At 46.1% G+C, this 18,432-nt stretch overlaps 1 protein-coding gene across 2 annotated transcripts; it reads right to left on the minus strand.

Moving 5' to 3' along the window:
• Positions 1–80: 80 nt before the first annotated feature.
• Positions 81–18,094, minus strand: LOC308579023 (negative elongation factor B-like). 2 transcript variants are annotated; one of them, XM_081179769.1, is made up of 13 exons: positions 17,895–18,094; positions 13,895–14,058; positions 13,353–13,452; positions 10,532–10,762; positions 9,469–9,654; positions 8,493–8,605; positions 5,659–5,761; positions 5,088–5,183; positions 3,757–3,899; positions 3,033–3,139; positions 2,204–2,345; positions 1,621–1,729; positions 81–539 (listed from the first exon to the last, which is right to left on the minus strand). In XM_081179769.1, the coding sequence occupies exons 1-13, from the start codon at positions 17,994–17,996 to the stop codon at positions 399–401; spliced, it is 1,737 nt and encodes a 578-aa protein (XP_081035895.1). In that variant the 5' UTR covers positions 17,997–18,094; the 3' UTR covers positions 81–398. The 2 variants fall into 2 exon arrangements, with proteins under 2 accessions (XP_081035895.1, XP_081035896.1); XM_081179770.1 differs by lacking the exons at positions 13,353–13,452; positions 13,895–14,058; positions 17,895–18,094 and adding an exon at positions 12,608–13,339.
• Positions 18,095–18,432: the final 338 nt, after the last annotated feature.

Consider the following 18,432-nt stretch of genomic DNA (forward strand, 5'->3'; position numbering starts at 1 on the left):
GCGTCTTTGCTCCATAGGACGCACACACATTTCCCCTTCATTTTTGAAGGGGGAAAAGTGCGTCCTATAGAGCGAAAAATACGGTACATACATGGTCAGTTTCCTCTCCCCATAATACCAAATCCATTATTATTATTACAGCTATTATATTTATTTTTTATACCCCCAAAGCAGTTTACAAATCAAATAAGGACAGCTGTATCAAATTTGCCCTAGAAGGCAATCTTGAGGGCAGAGCTGTCTTCTGGGGCAACAGGCCAGATGAGATTTGGCAACCCCAATCCGAAAAACAGGCGAAAGGTTATGACTGGAGTGTTTCAAGCATCAAGACGTGGGTCTGGTCTCTGCTAGGAGATCAACACAATAAACTTTGTCGTATAGGCTCGGGGAAGCGCAGCCTAGAGTGAGGGTGGAGGAGCCGCTGTTGGCAGGGGCAAGTCCACAGTTGGGGTTTCGGCGGCGCCTTGGACAGGGCTGGGCTTGCGGAGTTCCAGTTTCTCAATGAGCTGGTTGTAAAGCTCCTTCAAGGCTTCTCCACTCTGCCCGACAAAAACACAAGTTTTAGAAAGGTGAAGAAACCTCAAAACCTGAAGCTGTTAAATCACACTTTAACTCTAGCTGTTACTAGCATTTCTTCCCACTATTTCTTGTAGGCTGTCTGTTTAAACACATACACACACACTTTCAAAGGTGTGTTTATCCATCAGCTGTGTTTAGTTGTTGAGCTGGGGGACCATGCAAAATTATGAATAAAGCAAATGGCACCAAGGAAGGCGGACCTGGAAACGTTGCCGAGGAGAGAATGGTATGTCTGACAGTCAATGAAACTCTCCTTTAGGAGTGGGGGAACCTATGGATCGGGGGCATTGAGTGAATGCAAATTGCACCTTTGTACATGAGGCTATTTTCTCTGCATCCTTTCCCCGCTCCTCTGTATCCTCCATTAAGGCAGGTGGCCTTGAATTTAGGTTTTGAACTCTACGGCCCGAAAGACTGCACCATTCCCTTACTCTCAAGTTTATGTGGTATGGATTGCACCGTGTCCTTAGTGGTATAGCATTTGCTTCATGCAGAAGTTCCCAGGTTCAATCCCTGGCATCTCCAGGTAGGGCTGGGAAAGACTCCCTGTCTGGAACCCTGGGGAGCCACCGTCAGTCCGGGAAGACAATACTGAGCTAGATCTGACACAGAGGAGTGACCATCCGAGACAGGAAGGTCCACTGGTGATAAATGCAGGCCACAATGCAAAGTTTGAGCTTGCCAATCAGGTAGCCTGAAGTGGTACCTCCTGGATTCAGAACCCACCTCCCACCAGTCTCAGATTCTTCCAAGGTAACAGCTACCTCTACACCAAAGGTCTCACCCCTTTCAGGTACAAAGCAGGATGAGTGAAAGGTGTGGCTGGTGATAGTTGCGAGGCCCATATAGAAAGACCTGGAACGCCACATTAGATCCCAGGGTGGGGTCTGAGGGTCCCTACCAGAAGTGTCTGTGTCCATGTGTACAAATCCAGATATGGCTTCCGGTTCAAAGCATAGCGTGCCTTCCAAGAAAATCATTCAGGGCAAAACAAATGACTGTGGTACTTATGTTCACTCCATATCCCCACCACCACTTTACCTGCTTGGGAGGCTCCAGTGACTTCTGCAGGAACTCCAACTTGGCAGGTGCCACCTTGTGGTGGAGGTGAAGCAGGAGCCTCAGTACGTGTCTATGTACATTCTCCTTCCTGTTAAGTAGCAGAAGAGATGAAATGCCTAGAGCTGAAGGACTCTTGGCTGGGGGGTTGGGCAGTCCACTCCCCATCTGTTCCCTCTGGGTACATTGCTTTAGTGGGGAGCAGGTGTCTCTTATTGTGGAGGGGGCTGGTCAAACCCCAAACCCTCTAAAATGGCTTGCAGAAGAAAATATAGAACATTCTTAAGAAAATACTAATAAAATTGAACTTTTTTTTTAAAGGTAGATAACATTTATGAAAAAATAGATACAATCTCAGTTTTTTTAAAAAACCAAAAATCGCCCAACAAAACAGCATAATCAGGTAGGCTTGCCTAAATAAACAAACAAAAGCTTTTTGCGGGCATTACAAACAGTAGATTGAATACAGCCCAGTTCAATGACAGCACCAGCCTAATAGTAAGGCCATTGCCTGCAAATTCTCTCACTGAGAGCCATGTGAGGCTGTTTCAGAAAAGGACAGTACCTCAAGCAGGTGGGGAGGAAGAAGTCATCAAAAAGGCTAGTGCAGAACTCCTCTTGAGCAAACTCATCGCTGAGGAGGGTGAGGTTGCTGGTGAACAGGTGCAGGAAGATGTCACCGAAGGCCAGATCATTGAATGTCTCCCCTGCAGGACCAAAGCAGCAACAGAGAATCCCCAGGTGATCCTGAGAGGCAATCCTTTTTACCAGGCACATTTCTATCCCACCTTTCTCCCAGGCAGATCAGGGAAGGGCCGAAGCATCCACCTTGCACACGGAAGGACCAAGGCAGGATCCCTCTCTTTATGTGTGACATGTTCTAAGTTGTACTGAGCCATATGCAACCAACTCTGAGACTGTATGCTAGCTCTCTTGTATCTGGTTGTTCTGGGTTGTAGCCAAAATCTAATCCTACTCAGAACAGACACACTGAACATGATGGATGTGACTAACTCAGGCCCATTCATTGGGGTGGGGTGGGGGGGGTCTACTCTAAGTAAAACTGAGTTGGCAATATCGCTCGGTTCTGCAGGCAACTGTTTGGGAAACAAAGGAGGGAGATAGTAGTAGTAGTAGTAATAAAATAATAATAATAATAATAATAATAATAATAATAATAATAATAATAATAATAATTTATACCCCACCCATCTGGCTGAGTTTTCCCAGCCACTCTGGGCGGCTTCCAACAGAACACTAAAATACAATAACCTATTAAACATTAAAAGCTTCCCTAAACAGGGCTGCCTTTAGATGTCTTCTAAAAGTTTGGCACTTGGCACTGGACCGAAGTGTCCGGGCCGAACGGCAGATCCTTTGGAAGGGCAACTTACCAAGGGCGGGGAGCATCCGGAGAAGAGCATTCTTGTTCCTCTGCTTAGTGATGTGAAGCACGTAGTAGAGCCCAATCTCGCAGGCGATCCGGTGCTCTTGCAGAAATCTAGGGTGCAAAAGAGTTTTAAGCTGCCATTCCCCACTATTTCCAGGAATGAACAGAGTGAATTGGATTCAAACTTTCATTGCTCTAGCTACAAGCATCTTTGGAGTTTAAGAGAGAACTGGTGGTGTCCCATGCTGGTCCTACTCAGAGTAGATGCCCTTGAAAACAATTGGGAAGATTAACTCAGATGCAAGCCAGAGATTCCAAGCCCAGCCAACTGAAGGAAGCACTGGCTGCACATACATGTTAGATTCATAGAATCATATAATTGCAGAGTTGGATTGCAGGAATCACAGCGAAAAAATCCCTAACAGATGGCCAGCCAACCTCTAGTTAAAAATCTCCAGTGAATGAGTTCAACACTAGAGGCCACAGCCTCCTCAAATGTGGAGCCATCCCTGGAGGTGGGATGGAGCCTAAAGCTCTCTTCTGGCTAGAGCGACAGGAAACAGATTACTTCAACCCGTTATGGTCTCTCCCCCCCCCCAATAGCTCTCCACTTTCTCTGGCCACGGAGTTAGTTCCCTTCCTTATGGGTCTTTTTGGACACACCTCCACTGCTTTGCTCACAAAGAGGACTTAAATGGCAAGACGCTTCAGTGTTCGATATGACTCACTTGGGAAATAAATCTGGGATTGTGGTGGGGTAAGTTGCTGGGCCCTTGTCTTCCAAAGGCAGCTTCTGGTCAACGGTGAACGTGTGGTCATCCACCACGAAAGACATCAACAGTGGTAGGAACCTGGTAATCAAGTCTACTTCCTGAGGAGCAGAGAAGGAAAGTGAGGGTCAATGGTCAGAAAATGGAAGGCAGGGACGGTGGGAACCTGTGGGTTTCCAAATGCTGTGGGACTCTTAACTCCCATCAGTCAGCATGGCTTATGGTCCAGGGTGATGGAAGCTGTAGTTCAGCATCTGGGTCACAGGTTCCCAACCCCTGCCCTACAGCCTGAAAACAGATGACCTTTCAAACCGATGGAGAAGCAACAGGCCCTGTAAAGCAGATTTGCTAAGTCTGGGCTGCCACTCTGAGCAACTTTTCTCATTTAGAAGCTATGCAGAAGTGTCACATGGGGAACGGCAGTGGCTCAGTGGCAGAGCACCTGCTCTGAATGCAGAAGGTCCTAGGTTCAATCCCTGGCATCTCCATGTAGGGCTGGGAGTATCCCTCATCTGAAACCCTGGAGAACCACTGCCAGTCAGTACAGACAATACTGAGCTAAATGGGCCACTCCTCTGCTCCTTTGTAGATTCTCTCTTCTCCCTCCTGATTTCCCTTGCTACCTGCCCTGTCTCTCAAATCTAGTGCTGTACCTCCATGTCAGGGAACTGCCATCAGAGCTAGACGCGGAGGGAAGGCTCCAGAGGGATGCCGGAGAGGGTCCCAGTAGGGAGAGGGGCAGCCCATTTGCTGGGGAATTAAATCAGCGTAACACCAGTGGAGAAGGGGGGCAGATGGGGGAATCGGAGAGGAGGCTCCAAGACTCCTCGCCGGAGACCAGCGGAGAGAGTACGGGTCCTCCGCTGCCCACACCCTCCCTGCGCAGAAGGCTTCCACGCAGGGAGACTAGGCAGAGACTAGGCGTCAAAGAATTTTTGTGCTGAAAGAAGTTCAAGAAACGCCCACTGACGGATTCTGCCAGCGACTGAGACAGTCACGATGCTGGAGGCTGTTCAATCAGAAAGGGTTTAACCAGGTAACCTAGCCAGGAGTGGCGGCAACTTACGCACGAGCAACCCCTAAACCCATTACACTCCAGCTTGCACACAACCACATCTCCTATCTCTGGCCTACACAATCATTACTGATGTCCAGCCCAGACCTGGGAGAAGCACTCGCAGCCATACGTGTCTGGAGAGGTCCAGCTCTTCTACAGCGTGACACTCTAAGCGAGAATTAAATCTTAAGCATCACAGGCAGCTCAAAGTGATGCACACGGGCACTCTTACCATTCTGGGTTCCTTAAAGATCTGACTGTCAATCATGTCCCAGGCTCCCTGTCCCAGTGTCAACATCCTCAGGAGAAGCAGAAGATCGGGGCTTTCCTGAAAATTCAAGAATAGCAAAATAACTCATCAGCACCCTTTTCAAATCCTAAAGAACTTTTAGAGTCCTGCAGGATATCAGATCAAAGGCTTTATTGTTGGAAGGGAAGAGCATCTTTCATGCACGCAGAAGGTCCCAGGCTCAATCTAAAGCACCTTCAGGTAGGGCTGGAAATGTCCTCAGCCTGAAATCCTGGAGAGCAGCTGCCAGCCAGCGTAGGCAAACACTGAGCTAGATGGACCAATAAGGCAGCTTCCTATGTTCCCATATAGTCCAGCATCCTGTATCCCACAGTGGTCAGTCAGGCCAGATCCCCATTCTGACTACAGACTGCTATGCAAGTCTTCTGCACATTTCTCTTGGCAACTGGGGAAGATGGAATGGTACACTTGTGGGGGTGGGGGGTGGGGTGGAGATGTGATCCTGGGGCCTTCAGTTGCTGACTATCTGGGAGGCCAACAATGTCTCACTCACCCTGGGTAACATATCCTGCCCAATCAGTTCTTGCAGGTGGCGGATGGTGCTCAGAGCCAAGGTGTTGATGGCAAACGGATCACACAGTATCATGGATAAATCCCTGTTGGGGTAAGGTGGACAGAAAGTAACAGCACATCAAACACATAGGCCCACAACTGAAATAGGTTTGCTCACACAAAATTATTATTCTGGCTCCTTTTGAAAGCCAGAAAGTCCGTCAAATAATAATGATATTATTGTAGCCATCTACATATGTAGCCTTTGAAAATATGGAGGAAGATCTCTCTGTAAATGTGAATGTTACCAGGCGTACCTTCCATTTAATTAAACAGGTATTGCAACTGGGAGTTCTCAGACTCCCAGATTAAAAAGGACACTTTTTAATCACATGTAAATGAGCTTTTTAAAAAGAGATGCTCTGCTGGCTTCTCAGCGCCAGCCTACTTATGGGCAATCAATGATCTTCAGCTAAAGGCCTACAGGTTAGATTGCTGCAATGCATTATACGTAGGGCTGCCTCTGAAGACAGTTCAGAAACTTCAGGTAGCGCAGAATTCAGCAACCACGTTGCATACCAGAGCAAGACGGTTTGAGCATATTACACAGATCTGGGTCTGACTGCACTGGCTACCAATTAGTTTCCGGGCCCAATTTAAAGTGTTGGCTTTGACCTATAAAGCCTTAAATGGCTCAGGACTGCAATACTTCAAGGACCACCTCTTCCCATATGAACCTACTCAGACCCTGAGATCATCTTCTGAGGCCCTTCGTCGTGTGCCTCCTCCTCGAGAGGTCTGGAGGGTGGCAACACAAGAACGGGCCTTCTCTGCAGTGGCTCCCTGTCCATGGAATGCTCTCCCCAGGGAAGTTTGCCTGGCGCCTTCATTATACACCTTTAGGCACCAGGCAAAAGTATTCCTTTTTAACCAGACCTTTGGTTGATCTGATTGACATCCTATGCCCTTTTAAAATGTGGGTTTTTTTCCCGGGGGGGGGGGAGTGTTATTGTTTTTGATTATATATTTTGTGGTTTTATATTATGATTTTGTTCTGTGAATCATCCTGAGACCTTCGGGTATCGGGAGGTATATAAATTCAATAAATACAGCTCAAACACAACTCCTCTATAACAGTGGTGGCCTTGAAGATGTGGTAGGACTCCTACTCCCATCAGCCTCAGCCAGCATGGCCAGTGGGCAGGGATGATGGGAGTTGTAGTCTTTAGGATGTTAAGTTCAGCAGAGGGAGGCCTCTTGGTAGTTCAACCTCTCTCAGAAGATTTTGCTATGCTGTCCCTTTTCTCCTTCAAATGTCATTTCCCTTTCCCTAACTACTTGATTTCTTTTTTTCTTGACAAACAAGCTGGCTTGATGTATCTTGGCTACCAAGTATAATACTATAATATTAATAAAAGTATTTTTAAAACTAAGGGTAGTTTAGGGTGGTGGCCCAGGGGAGGGCATCATTACGGCAGCCCATACGTTATGGAATTCCCTCCCCACAGAGGTGCAGCTGGTACCTTCATCATGCAACTTCTGGCAAATGCTGAAGATTATTATGTATTATTTGTTCAATTTATGTACCACCCTTTATCCGAAGATCCCGGGGTAACATACAACATTAAAAACACAATCACACAGAATAATAATAATAATAATAATAATAATAATAATAATAATAATAAAACACAGAGAAGGGCCTTGGAAGACAAGCGTGGGGTCTGAGTCAGTTTGTAGGGGGAGAGGAGGTCCTTAAGGTATTGAGATCCTGAGCCTGGAATTGGACCTCGAAACTAATTGGCAGCCAGTGCAATCAGGCCAGGATGGGTGTTATAAGCTCAACTCATTTTGCCCAGGTGAGCAACTTGGCTATCAAATTTTGCACCTCTTTATCCTGGCCTTTGACACACAAGATGTATTTTTTTCCAGCCCCCCCCCCCCAATATTCCTGTGGCTGTAAATCTGTTATAACCATTTTTAATTCTGAATTTTAAATTGTTGTAACCTGACCTGGGATTTGTTGGTGAAGGGCAGACAGTACATTAGTAATAGTCCAGGAATATCTGAAGGAGTCACAAGTTCCCCTTTCCAAAAACACGTTACTACCAAAACAGGTGATGGAACATTGTGCCTTCCCCTCAGGAATATTTCCACTCCTACCACAACCCTTTTCAAAATATTAATTCCTTTAACACCCAGTCTCAGATTCGTGTGGGTAACTCAAAACCTGGTGAACCCACACTGTGAAATCTGTTGGTGCTAATTAAATGAGTTTTTCCCTCTCTATGAAAATGGAGTGACACTCTGTACAGAGAAAGAAGCAAGGCTGGTGGCAGAAATGACTGGCAGAATCCGTGACCAGGGAGAAGAGTCGGCAGAAAAAGATTGGAAAAAAATTTAAGGACTATCTACAAAAATATTGTAAAATTAAGGAATGTTGAATGATGTTGGATTGAAATTAAGCGGTTTCTAGCTGTAATGGTTAAAGGAATTTGATAAAATGGTTTTCTTTTATTTAAAGATATAATAACTTAAGATGTTGGAGGAAAAATAAGGTATTTTCTTTTCTTTCTTTTTTCAAGCTGTAATGCTTTGAGATAAGGATTTGCTGTATAAATAAAATGAACTGGGTATACAAGAAGGGGAGGTATGAGGAGGTCGGGGAAATATGTTATTAGAAAATAAGTTGTGAAATTTATGTGTTTTTGTTTTTATGTTTGCTTTTTTTCTTTTTGTTTGTAAAAAATTGGAAGCTCTAATAAATATTTTTTTTAAAACAAACAAACAAAAAAAAAGAAGCAAGGCTGGACCACCTGATTTGCAGCAACTCACCCCAGGACTTGCTCTTGTCCTTTCTTCACGCCATCAAGGAAGCCTTGCAGCTCTCTGGCCCTCTTGTTGTCCACAAACCTCTCTCTAATGCAGGCATCCAGGCACCAGGTGAACTGCCAAAGAAGCAAAAGATTTAGCACACTCTGTGGGGACACTCACCCTTAGAGAACACACAGGTTAATTTCCTTTCCTAAGGAACAGACAAGAGACCATTGCAGCAAGGTTGTGCCAACATGTGGTGCCATTGAGGATGGCGGCCTTCTCAAGATCTCTCCCTGCTGCCCACAAGGCCTCTGAAATTTTCTCTTTCTCCATACTGTGCATTTTAAAAAACAACCATCTACTTCCAACACATTGCCTCTTACTTAATAATAATAATAATAATAATAATAATAATAATAATAATAAATTTTTTTATTATTACCCCGCCCTTCCCGGTTCAAAAACCGGGTTCAGGGTGGCTAACAACAAATTTAAAACAATTATAAAAGCAGCATAAAATACAGTATAAGAACATGAATAACAATAAAATTCAAAAATCAATTTAGGGGAAATAAGCATTACATAACCCCCAGGGCTAGCTGGCTGAATTGGTCCTACTTGGACCAGAGAGGAGACCAGGGGAGAATTAGCTGTGGGGTCTCAGAGCAGGTCATTGTCTTTTCTCTGAACTAAAAAAGCCCCAAATTTATTTATTTATTTATTGTTTATAAAAAAATTTATGTATTCTTCCATTAAAAAATATCAACATGGTTTTCAACAGAAATGAATGTAATCATATAAACCGTGGGAAATCAGACATCAATTAACCATTGTGGAAAGATGTGTTCTGAACTGTCTGTATTGGCCTATTGTAACTTTGCCTCCTTGGGGAGTTGCTCCACCCCTCTGAAAAGACGACAAGGAGTTAAGAGGTCTTGTTTCTAACTGGGGGCACCCCCCACAACTGCATGCACCTGAGTCCTTGCACCCATACCTTGTGACAGGGATCAACCGAGCAGATCTCGCTGATATCTAGGTCATGCAGTGACATCAAGAGCTCTGCCCGCAACGTGCAGTAATGGACATTGCGTGTCCGCAGGAACAAAGTCCGCAGGAACTGCAGCACCATGTCGTAGAGTTTCACGTTCTTCCCAATCATTTGGGTGAGCTTCTGGACCACCTTCAATCCCAAAGACAGAAAAGAAACCTGAGGCTGGAGCATCACCCAAACGTTCTAATGGGGAACACCGGGGCTTAAAATCACGGCAGCAACGTTGAGTCATTTAGGTTCTCTCAGTAGGGAATTTGAACCCAGGTCTCTCCCCAGTCCTTGTCTAGTGCTCTAATCCTCTATATCACACTTTTTGAGATTTGGCCCCCACATCACTCTGCAAGCTTCAGAGCAGAGCACAAATTATTCATTTAATATTTAACAGGTCATCCTTCTAATCTAACTCAATAACATCACAGCAGCATATATAACCTCCCCTCACTGCATTTTATCCTCACAACAACCCTAAGAGGGAGGGTAGCCTAAGTGAGATAGGAACTGGCTGAGAGTCACTCAGGGAGTCTTGAGGTCGAAGGGGTTGATATTTGATCTTTCAAATCTTGAGTCTGATACTAGGGCTCACCAGTTATTACAGGGCTGGGGAACACCCAGGGGCAAAATGCAGCTATAAACTATCTGGTCCTCAGGACTCTCTCCAGGCCACACCCTTCAACTGGCTCTGCTTTGCACCCTCAAGCGCTTCCACTTGGCTGGAATGCGTCTCTGAACTCCGATATAGCCTTTTGCTTGCACGGATGGAGGACAGAGCTGGGGTGTGAGTGTGTGCACAGAAACAAACCTACTGTGCAAAGGTAAAATTCATTGCTCCACCCACTTTTGCCTCTTACCCTGCCTACCAATAGCACGTGGCCCCCAGAGGGCTACCTACAAGAGAATTTGGCCCATGAGCTGAAAAAGGTTCCCCACCCCCGATTTATTAAAAGAACCCAGTTTCCCACTCCCACCCTCAATGCTCAAACCAATGCGCTGGGTGCTTGGGCTTCACCTCGCCTTGGCGCCTCATTTTGGGAGTAGGGCTGAAGAAGTTGTGCAGGACAGAGAGGTCACAGCTGAACAAGGCATTTTCTTTCTCCAGGATGTACTGCTTCAGCAGAGGGGACACCTCGTCACCAAACAGGGCCTGGTTATCCTGCCAAATCTGACGCTTCACCTCCACGGCACATGCTTTGTACAGGTCCTTGTCAGCCATCACCAACTTCAGCTTCTTGTCTGGCACCTGTGGCCAGACACACAGTTAGGAGAGAATTTCAGTGAGAGTTCATCATAAGGTTGGTCCCTTCATGAGACCCTGGTAACAGCATCCTTTGCATTTAAGAGCTGGCATTTTTATCACAATGCTCTTCCAACACTCCAAATTAGTTATTACTATTATTTAAGGAAACTTGCTGGCTGACTTTCAGGAAAGGAGGCAGGGCTGCCTGATTCCTTTTGCTCCACCTCAATCACTGAGAACTTCTGATGGAGTTTGTGAGACTGAACCATCTCTGGAACGTAATCAAGCTGAGTAGGTCCAGTAACTCAAAGAACAAACTTCTTTGCCCTCTTAAACAATCCAGTAGTAAAATCAGCAGCAACTAGGCCCCTAACAACCTTCGAAAACTTCCTCCTAACAACAAAGGGATACGGTAAGGGGATGGTATCCGCAATATACAAAATACTACTCCAAAATCCCACAAACTCCCTAGACACAATCAAAAAACAATGAGAGGATGACATAGGTTACAAGATTAACCTCACTCAATGGACCAGAGTGTGGTCTAAACCCCCCTTTAAATCCATATCAACAAAAAGAAAAGAAAAAAATTCCTTCCAGTAGCACCTTAAAGACCAACTAAGTTACTTCTTGGTATGAGCTTTCGTGTGCATGCACACTTCTTCAGATACACACGAAAGCTCATACCAAGAACTAACTTGGTTGGTCTTTAAGGTGCTACTGGAAGGAATTTTTTTATTTTGACTATGGCAGACCAACACGGCTACCTATCTGTAAAAAGAAAAGAACTCGCTCTGAAAATAACCTACAGGTGGTACCTAACATCAAGAAAACTAGTGCTAATATGCCCAGGAACCTCACCAAAATGCTGGAGGGGGTGCACCTCTACAGGCACATATCTCCACATGTGGTGGGTGGGAGTGTCCCAAAATCCAACTATTCTGGACAACAGTCATATGAGAAATATGTAAAATAACCAAGCAAGTATTAGAAATCACCCCAGAAATGGCCCTACTAAACATCTTCCAAGACAATAATGCCCACTTACACCACAAAGAACTCATAACCCACCTACTCTCAGCAGCAAGAAACATCATAACCAGACACTGGAGAGACCTGTCAGGAATAAGCATGGACCAATGGTACCAAATAGTATGGGAAACAGCCTTGCTAGAAAAATTAACCAATAAACAAACTGACACAGGGACAAATAGAAGATGCCTTCACCCTGTATGGCTCCCCTTTATCACATACACAACCCAACAAGACAATGACAAAAATCCACCAACAGCATACAAATCAATATGGCTAACCTAATCCAAAACACACACACACCCTACTCACACATGAAAACAAAGACCACCACAGCCAACCACAAATGAACAGCCACACCCTAGGCCATCCCCAACTCTCTCACCACCAAAGGAACACAAGTGAACAGCAGAGAACCCACACAAGCAACGCTGACACAAAACCCCACATATATTAAGTAAAATAGAAACATCAACACCCACCCACCCCCACTCATCTTTCCCCCCTCCACCTCTTTCCCCCTATTCTTCCTAACGTCTCAACAAATGAAACTGATTTTTTTTTTTAAAAAAAGCGTTACGTGGAAAAAAATATGAGAGTGAGAGACATTGCACATACCTTTGTAAATCAAGAAAATCTTCAATAAAAATACATTAAAAAAGAACAAACTTCTATATAAAAATATTTTAAAGTTCTATTAAAGGAAAGTTACAGGGTTAAAAAAAGATTTATGGTAACAGCACAAAGTAAAGTAACTTGGAAGCTTAAAAAACACCAGAGCTTTCTTATCAGGCTAACGACTGAACAAACACTTACGCAGCTACGCAGAGTATCAGTTTTCAATTCAGCAGCATAACTACAGCGCGAGAAGGAAGATAACCCGTCAGATTTAAGCAAAACTGGCCCCAAACCCATGACTTGATGTAACCAATCATGATGCTCAACTGATGGAACCTTCAAGACAGTGAACTCCCACCCCTCCTATCTTGAAGGAGGAACCACCTGCTTCCCATTAATTTTAATTCTCTGGCCTTGGAAGATTAGTAAGGGGCACCTGTGCCTGGCAAAAACTGGTCTTTGTAATACACACAAGTTTTTACTGTTAACGTTACTGACTTTTTATTGTAGTTACTGCTGTATTTTTTTATGCGATGCAATGCCTTGTTATATTTTCTATGAAAGAAACTTCTTGGCTGCCTTTCAAGACATTCCAGATATATTTGCAAAGCAGATGCTCTAGAAGGGTCACAGCTCAATGGTAGAGCATCTGCTTTGTACAAATAAGGTCCCAGGTTCAATCCCCAGAATCTTCAGGAAGGGCTGGGAAAGACTCTGGCCTGAAAACCTGGAGAATTGTTGCCAGTCAGCATAAACAATACTAAGTTAGATGGACTAATTCAACCAGACTCCATATAAGGAAGCTTCTTATGTTCCTGACACTGAGCTACACCCCATCCCCATGAGAATACAGAATCCTAGGCCCAATACCAATTTCTAGGCATAGGCAGCCTTCCCCAAAATCAGGCAATGCCAAAGATTGAATGCTAGTGATTCAGTGTACCTTGGGCAGGTGTTTCATGACACACATCACCACAGGTTGGATTGATGGCGCCTTGACCAAAGGAAAGCTCTTCTCCAAGAGTTCTTCCAGCTTCTTGTATCTGGAGTGTGGGACAAGAGAGGCATGCAGAACATGTTTAAGGTAAAGGGACCCCTGACCATTAGGTCCAGTCGTGGCCGACTGGGGTTGCGGTGCTCATCTCGCTTTATTGGCCGAGGGAGCCGGAGTCCAGCTTCCGGGTCATGTGGCCAGCATGACAAAGCCACTTCTGGCAAACCAGAGCAGCGCACGGAAACGCCGTTTACCTTCCTGCCGGAGTGGTACCTATTTATCTACTTGCACTTTGACGTGCTTTCGAACTGCTAGGTTGGCAGGAGCAGGGACCGAGCAACGGGAGCTCACCCCATTGTGGGGATTCGAACCACCGACCTTGTGACTGGCAAGTCCTAGGCTCTGTGGTTTAACCCACAGTGCCACATGTTTAGCGCTACTACAAAAAGAACAGGAAGATGTCCTTCCCCACAGAAGTATTCCAAACATACCTTTCATCAACCTTTCCTTCAGAGGCGATGGATGAGACCCTCTCCAGCAGCTTCTCCCTCAGCTCATCAAACACAGACTGGTGGAACTCAAGCCTGGGGGTGCCGTGGAGGTCCAGGAATGGCAGGGCGGACTGAAGAGTGGGCAGGAGGATGCCATTTTCTGTCTGTCAATGTCATACACAAACTGTGTCAAGGTATTATGCTGCAGATCTCCTATCTCTAAAGCAAAGGGTGGGGATCTCTATCTGGCTGCACTCTGGGGATCTCTATCTGGCCCTTAGAATTCCTTACGGTGTCCCCTGGGTCCTGATGGCAAAGGGTAGGTAATAAATTATTACTATCTGACAATGCCTCTTACTTGCCTACATACAGTGGTGCCTCGCAAGACGAAATTAATCCGTTCCGCGAGTCTCTTCGTCTAACGTTTTTTTCATCTTGCGAAGCAACCCTATTAGCGGCTTAGCGCTATTAGCGGCTTAGCGGCTATTAAAGGCTTAGCGGCTAAAAGGCTATTAGCGGCTTAGCGGCTTAGAAGAGGGGGGGGAGCGAAAAAAAAATCGGAACACTCGCAAGACGTTTTCGTCTTGCGAAGCAAGCCCATAGGGAAATTCGTCTTGCGAAGCAGCTCAAAAATGGAAAACCCTTTTGTCTAGCGGGTTTTCCATCTTGCGAGGTATTCGTCTTGCGGGGCACCACTGTATTGGAGAGGGGCGTTCAAATGTGTGCAGAAACTAGTCTACTGTACAAAGGTAATTTTTACAATTTTTGTCCCACTCAGTTTTGCATCTGGCCCTGCCCACCACTGGCATGTGGCCCCCAGAAGGTTGACCAGAAAGGAAAGCAGCCCTTGCATTGACAAAGTTTCCCATTCCTGCTCAAAAGAGACTTAATTGTCAAGAAGAAGAGTTTGGATTTGATATCCTGCTTTATCACTACCCGAAGGAGTCTCAAAGCGGCCAACAATCTCCTTTCCCTTCCTCCCCCACAACAAACACTCTGTGAGGTGAGTGGGGCTGAGAGACTTCAGAGAAGTATGACTGGCCCAAGGTCACCCAACAGCTAGCTGCATGTGGAGGAGCGGAGATGCGAACCCGGTTACCCAGATTACGAGTCTATCGCTCCTAACCACTACACCACACTGGCTCTCAAGGTTCACAATAGAGTTGTTTTGAGTTGTACAGCTCTTCCTGACTGGACTGCTTTCAACCGAAGATGAAGAAAACTCAGGTTTGAATGCTCTCACATGGAAGATCTCCCAGCTGCCTAGGAAAGCAGCATGTCAGGAAGAATGGCTCTTATGATTTTCTCCTGAAATACTTTTCTGTTATCCTGGGTCTGAAGGAAACCCCCACCTCCCATCTAACAACACACCTAAAGGCCAAATGTATCATTTGACTATTGCAGTGTGTGTGTGCGCGCACGCGTGTGCGTGCATGATTTTAACCCTTCCCTTCCTTGCTGTGTTCCTGATAAAATATTCCCCTTCTGAAAGTGCTATCAGAACCAGAAGGAAATTACTGGTCAGCATGAATCACCTCATCAGAGGAAGGATTTTTATTCAGAACCACTACAGGGAATGAAAGGGTTGAATTTCCCCCTGTACCCGCTGTAGTCTTGATAATTATCCTCCAGCTGCTGTTATTTACATTTTTTAAAACCCTGCAAGTTAAAAGCAAATATGAATTGAATGTCACCCCCAGTGTGGCTCTCTACATCTACAATCCATGGGACCCCAGAACACAAAATTTACATCACAAATTGAAAGACTGCATTGAAAGACTGAAAAAGAGCACCCCAGTGAATCCCCAGTAAGGTGCTCAGAGATTCTAGATAGCAAACAGTGTACAGTGATACCTCAGGTTAAGTACTTAATTTGTTCTGGAGGTCGGTACTTAACCTGAAACTGTTCTTAACTTGAAGCACCACTTTAGCTAATGGGGCCTCCTGCTGCCGCCACGTCACCGGAGCACGATATCTGTTCTCATCCTGAAGCAAAGTTCTTAACCCAAGGTACTATTTCTGGGTTAGCAGAGTCTGTAACCTGAAGCATATGTAACCCGAAGTACCACTGCATCATGAAAACCGTATTTTTCCAGCACACATGGAGTGCCTGGGTTCTCCTCCACAAACAAAGGAGAGTGTTTATTGACTCACCGCTGCCCATTACATGAATTGTTGTGTTTCAGGGTCAAATCACAGATAATTGGTAATGAGGTGGATAAATTGATTTATAATGGCAACATGTTTCCAGACAAAACTGGCTCTTCATCAGGAAAAGTTCAACCTTTTTCATGAGTCCAACATTTGCTTCTCTGAATTAAGGCAACTCTCAATTTACGAGGGGGTAAAGTTCCAGGGTACCGCATGCATATGTCAAATCGCATATAATTGAAACACCCATTGGAAAAGCCAGTAAACACCCTGGAAAAACCATTAAAAAAACCCCAGCAGCACTCAACAGACAGGCAGGATTGGTGGCAATTGTGGCTCTCAGTCTCCCTCATCGCTAGAGGACAATGTGGAAACAATGACAAGGGCAGTGGACTGGTACCCCAAAGTGCTTGGTTGTAGGTCAAATGCACTTGTGGGCTGATAGTAATGCTGCTGGTGTCTTATAGAGGAACATGGTGATGGGTAGCTGACGCTTTTGCCTCCCCAGCTGGTCAAACACCTCCCTGTATGGCTGCACACTATCCGTAAATGCACACTAGATCTTTAGGCTGCATTCTACGCAGTGGCGTAGCGTGGGTTGTCAGCACCCGGGGCAAGGCAAGTAATTTGCGCCCCCTAACCCGTGGATTTGCGCCCCCTAACCCTAGCCCCCAGATGTTGCGCCCGGTGCGGCCGGCCCCCCCTGCACCCCCCACGCTACGCCACTGATTCTACGGAGGGATCATACTGGGAGATTATGTCCTTCATGTGCTTGACCACACTGAAGAGTTCTGAAAAGCTCTCCAGGGTCCAGGTGGGTTGCTCATCCTGCTCACATCCCCTTCCTATTCCCCACTTTCTGAGCTTGAACTAGACCTGTTGCGATTCTGAGCACACTGACCAAGAAGTAAGTTTAACCAGTCAATGGATCTTACATGTGAATAAACATACAGTGGTACCTCGGGTTACATACACTTCAGGTTACAGACGCTTCAGGTTACAGACTCCGCGAACCCAGAAATAGTACCTCAGGTTAAGAACTTTGCTTCAGGACGAGAACAGAAATCGGGTTCCGGCGGAGAGGCAGCAGCAGGAGGCCCCATTAGCTAAAGTGGTGCTTCAGGTTAAGAACAGTTTCAGGTTAAGAACGGACCTCCAGAACGAATTAAGTACTTAACCCGAGGTACCACTGTACTCTGCTCTGCACTGCTACAGGGTGAGGGGCTTTATGAACTAAAGTGGCACAGCAGATGTTCTGCATGCAGAAGGTTGCAGAATGATGTGTAACAACAAGCGATGAGAAGCCTTCAAAGAGCTGCACCCACCCGTAAGGCAAGATGAGGCAACTGCCTCATGTAGCAGAATCCACTGGGGAAGCAGATCTCATTGTAGATATTTATCCCCACCCGCCTCCAACGTTTCCCTGGTGAGCAGGAGAAGCACTATTTTGCAGTTTGCCTCAGGTACCAAAAGGTCTTGCACCAACCAGGATATGCTGTACTGAGTTAGATACCCTTGCAGGACGATCCTGCGCACGTCTACTGAGTTTAGCGGGACCTATTCCTAGGTAAGTGTGCCCTGAATTGCACCCCAAAGCAATTTTTGCATACTGGGTGTTTGTTTTGTTTTGTATGCGGTTTGCATTTAAAAACAACCACCACCGGGCATGGCCATACGGCCGTTTCCTACGCGAAAGCGTGATTGCACTCTGCACATGCTCCGAGAGGCAGCTTTCTTTCTTTTCTATACGAGGCTCGCGCGGGAACACAAGGATGCAACCACACCATCTCTAGCCGGTGCCTCAAAGGTTAAGCCTCCAGGGCCACGGAAGGGAGGGAGGCCCACGCACCTGGAACTGCTCGATGGCCTTCAGCGGCTCCGTGCAGTTGGTCAGCGTCTCTTTCAAGTCTTCCCCGTTAGCCACTCCGAAGTCCTGCAGCCCGGCAAACATGGCGCAGCACCCTCCTCTTTGAATGGGGTCCGCCCGCCCCCCTATGCATGGGTCTCACATCGCAACCGGCCCCCCAGAGCGCCGCGGAGCACTCCCGTAAGGCGTCCTCCCGCAAACCGTTCCTGTAGCACAAAGGGTTCCGCTCTGGGCGCAGGCTGAAGGTAGGTCTCTCTCCGCGCATCTCTCCAAACTTTGCGAAGGGGACTGCGGCAAGGTTTTGAGAAGGGCTCGCTCTTATAACCACCACAACGGTACCGGTGCTTTTCACTGCCAGTAATTCTTCCGTTGCTCCTTCTGTATATGCTGCCCATCTAACCCAAGTTCTCTGGAATGCTTCCAGAAACATTCAAACACGATTCGGAATAAAACCTTGAAAAGACAACCTTCGTCTGATCTCAAACGCGCAGCCTTATTAATGTGGATTTTCATGAGCCGC

This window comes from Podarcis bocagei (assembly GCF_964188305.1).
Source record: "Podarcis bocagei genome assembly, chromosome: Z".
Classification (NCBI taxonomy): Eukaryota; Metazoa; Chordata; class Lepidosauria; order Squamata; family Lacertidae; genus Podarcis; species Podarcis bocagei.

Bases quoted from the DNA above. Each gene is read 5' to 3' on its own strand.
- LOC308579023 (XM_081179769.1), bottom strand. From the start codon at position 17,996: ATGTTTGCCGGGCTGCAGGACTTCGGAGTGGCTAACGGGGAAGACTTG. The intron at 9,655-10,531 runs GTGAAGCCCAAG...TTGGGATTGAAG, and splicing joins AAATGAGGCGCCAAGGCGAG to GTGGTCCAGAAGCTCACCCA. The intron at 5,762-8,492 runs GTGAGTTGCTGC...TTACCCCAACAG, and splicing joins GGACAAGAGCAAGTCCTGGG to GGATTTATCCATGATACTGT.